Raw genomic sequence first — 1559 nt, forward strand, 5'->3', positions numbered from 1 at the left:
AATCTCTATAAATTAAAATTAAAATTTGTAAGTTTTTGCAGTTTTTTTTTAATTTTGTTTATAACAATGTATAAATTTAATATATTTTTTGAAATAATATTATATTTGAACGTTATACATGGATGGAGCCCCTCTTCTCGTTTTGGTAGCAGAAACTTCGGGACAGGAAAAACTTTTATACTCCAGAAGTTTCTAGAAAACTAAGAAACTCGGAATACTCATTTTTCAAAACTTAATAAATTTGGGTAGCACTGTTTGAATGTTATTTTTGCAGAAAATATTATTTTTCTGATCATCTGTTTATACAGCCCACATCTGAAAACAATGTTGCAGTTAGATTAAATTTCCGAGCACTTATATAAATCAATTAACACATGTGTTTATACCTTTTCTCATTCACATAAAAAATAAAAATGGGTGGAATAACTGAAAAAAGAGAATAATTTGGCATGTGTGTGGTCAACGGTGTTGTGTGGTCTGCTTTTGAGTTCTAGAAATTTCTACCAGAGTGGGGTCTTTTCCGGAAGATTGGAGTGCGTCGTTACTATTAAATATTCTGAGTGAGATTTGTTTCCCATTTGTTGTCTTGTCTTTTCTTTTCTAACATTGTTTGAACGTCAACTGTTGTGGAATTTTTGACAGTTTCCATGCATAACAGGTCCATACAGGACGGTGCTGCGCTCTTAACGGGTCATACAAGTTATTAGGTCAACGTCGCCTCAAACTACCATGCCTCATTCTCTTATATATATACTCTCCCCCATTTCACATCCCTCATTCTCTTATATATCTATACACAAGGTTTTATCCTAAGTCTTTTCTAGCATTGTTGTTATATATAATCATATTTGATCAAGGTATACTTTCCATCTCAAGTTCATTTGCTTTGGAGCTTCTAATTTTTCTTGAAACAAGACTTTGATTTCGTTCATCTATAACGTCAAAGCTTTTATAGTAACGAGAGTTGAGAAGGTGAGAATCAGAATTTGAATACGATGGAGAAGGTGAGTCAGTATGCGCGTGTTTTCAACCACTTTGATGAGAACGGAGACGGGAGAATATCGGCGTCGGAGTTGCGGCAGTGCGTGGAGGCGATCGGCGGGAAGGTGTCGTGGGCGGAGGCGGAGGCCTTGGTGGAGGTTCTGGACTCGGACAAGGACGGGTTGGTGGGGTTGGATGATTTTGTGAGGTTTGTGGAGGAAGGAGAAGAAGAAGAGAAAGTGAAAGAGCTAAAAGAGGCTTTTAAGATGTATGAAATGGAAGGGTGTGGTTGCATCACAGCAAAGAGTTTGAAGAGAATGCTCGGTAGATTAGGAGAGTGCAAAAGCATAGAAGAGTGTGAAACTATGATAGCTAGATTTGACCTAAATGGAGATGGGGTGCTTAGTTTTGATGAATTTAGGGTTATGATGTTGTAAAATGCTTTCTCTAGTTTGTTTATGAACAATCAACATATGCCATCATGTATGTGTGTACCTACATGTTTAGGGGTACCCTTTTGTTGGTACTTTTTTAATATTGTTTATATTGAGAGAAATTGGGAAGTTTTTTACTGTCTC

At 36.5% G+C, this 1559-nt stretch overlaps 1 protein-coding gene across 2 annotated transcripts; it reads left to right on the forward strand.

The window, feature by feature from the left end:
• The first annotated feature begins 741 nt into the window (after positions 1–741).
• Positions 742–1559, forward strand: LOC124838613 (putative calcium-binding protein CML19). 2 transcript variants are annotated; one of them, XM_088114215.1, is made up of 2 exons: positions 742–857; positions 956–1559. In XM_088114215.1, the coding sequence occupies exon 2, from the start codon at positions 996–998 to the stop codon at positions 1416–1418; it is 423 nt and encodes a 140-aa protein (XP_087970341.1). In that variant the 5' UTR covers positions 742–857; positions 956–995; the 3' UTR covers positions 1419–1559. The 2 variants fall into 2 exon arrangements, with proteins under 2 accessions (XP_087970341.1, XP_087970340.1); XM_088114214.1 differs by having other exon boundaries at positions 791–857; positions 947–1559.

This window comes from Vigna umbellata, chromosome 4 (genome assembly GCF_029865625.1).
Source record: "Vigna umbellata cultivar VRB3 chromosome 4, Vumbellata_1.0, whole genome shotgun sequence".
NCBI classification, from domain to species: Eukaryota; Viridiplantae; Streptophyta; class Magnoliopsida; order Fabales; family Fabaceae; genus Vigna; species Vigna umbellata.